The following is a 1,013-nucleotide window of genomic DNA, read 5'->3' as shown; positions in this document are numbered from 1 at the left end:
TTACTGGTGTCATTTTTATAGATCCTCCATAGCAAGTAGCTAATCATGAGAATATTTTAATTCCTGTAGGTACAGCAATAATTAATGTAGCAGCTGTGAAATAAGCTCTTGTATCTACATCTAATCCTACTGTGTACATATGATGACTTCACACTATAAATCCTAATATTCCAATAGACATCATAGCGTAAACCATTCCGATGTAACCGAATATAGGTTTATTTGCACTAGATGATATTGTTGTACTAATTATACCGAAACCAGGTATAATTAAAATGTAAACTTCAGGATGACCGAAGAATCAGAATAAGTGTTGGAATAATATAGGGTCACCTCCACCAGCTACTTCAAAGAATGAAGTGTTAAAGTTTCTATCTGTTAAAACCATAGTTATACCACCAGCTAAAACAGGTAATGATAATAATAATAACACTGCTGTTATTACTACGGCTCATCCGAATAAAGCTAGTTTATGTAATTTTATTCCAGGTGTTCTCATATTAGCTACAGTAGTTATAAAGTTTATTGATCCTAATAAACTACTTACCCCTGATAGATGTAAAGCAAAAATTGCAAGATCTACACTAGGTCCACTGTGACTTTGTAATCCGGCTAAAGGAGGGTAAAGTGTTCATCCTGTACCAACTCCACCTTCTATAACTGCAGAGAATACTAATAATAATAAACTAGGTGGTAATAATCAGAAACTAATATTATTTAATCTAGGGAATGCCATATCAGGTCCTCCTATCATTAAAGGCATTAAGAAATTTCCAAATCCTCCGATTAATGCTGGCATAACCATGAAGAATATCATTAATATAGCGTGAGCTGTTATGATACTGTTATATAATTGGTTATTTGCAATAAATTGAACACCAGGTCCACTAAGTTCTAATCTTATTAATACTGAAAAGGCTGTTCCTAATAATCCTGAAAATAGGGCAAATATTAAGTAAAGAGTTCCTATATCTTTAGCATTAGTAGAATTAAATCATCTTTCAATGTTCATA

General features: G+C 32.5%; 1 protein-coding gene across 1 annotated transcript; it reads right to left on the bottom strand.

Moving 5' to 3' along the window:
- Nucleotides 1-451: 451 nt before the first annotated feature.
- Nucleotides 452-817, bottom strand: M431DRAFT_502100 (hypothetical protein; the record flags this gene model as incomplete). Its single annotated transcript, XM_024918092.1, has 2 exons — nucleotides 452-612; nucleotides 709-817. 2 exons carry the CDS (start codon nucleotides 815-817, stop codon nucleotides 452-454), a joined length of 270 nt encoding a protein of 89 aa, XP_024766919.1.
- Between the last annotated feature and the right edge of the window lie 196 nt (nucleotides 818-1,013).

This window comes from Trichoderma harzianum (assembly GCF_003025095.1).
Source record: "Trichoderma harzianum CBS 226.95 unplaced genomic scaffold M431scaffold_532, whole genome shotgun sequence".
NCBI lineage: Eukaryota > Fungi > Ascomycota > Sordariomycetes > Hypocreales > Hypocreaceae > Trichoderma > Trichoderma harzianum.
Note: the sequence above shows the minus strand (reverse complement) of the source record. Positions and strands in the feature narration are given on the sequence as shown.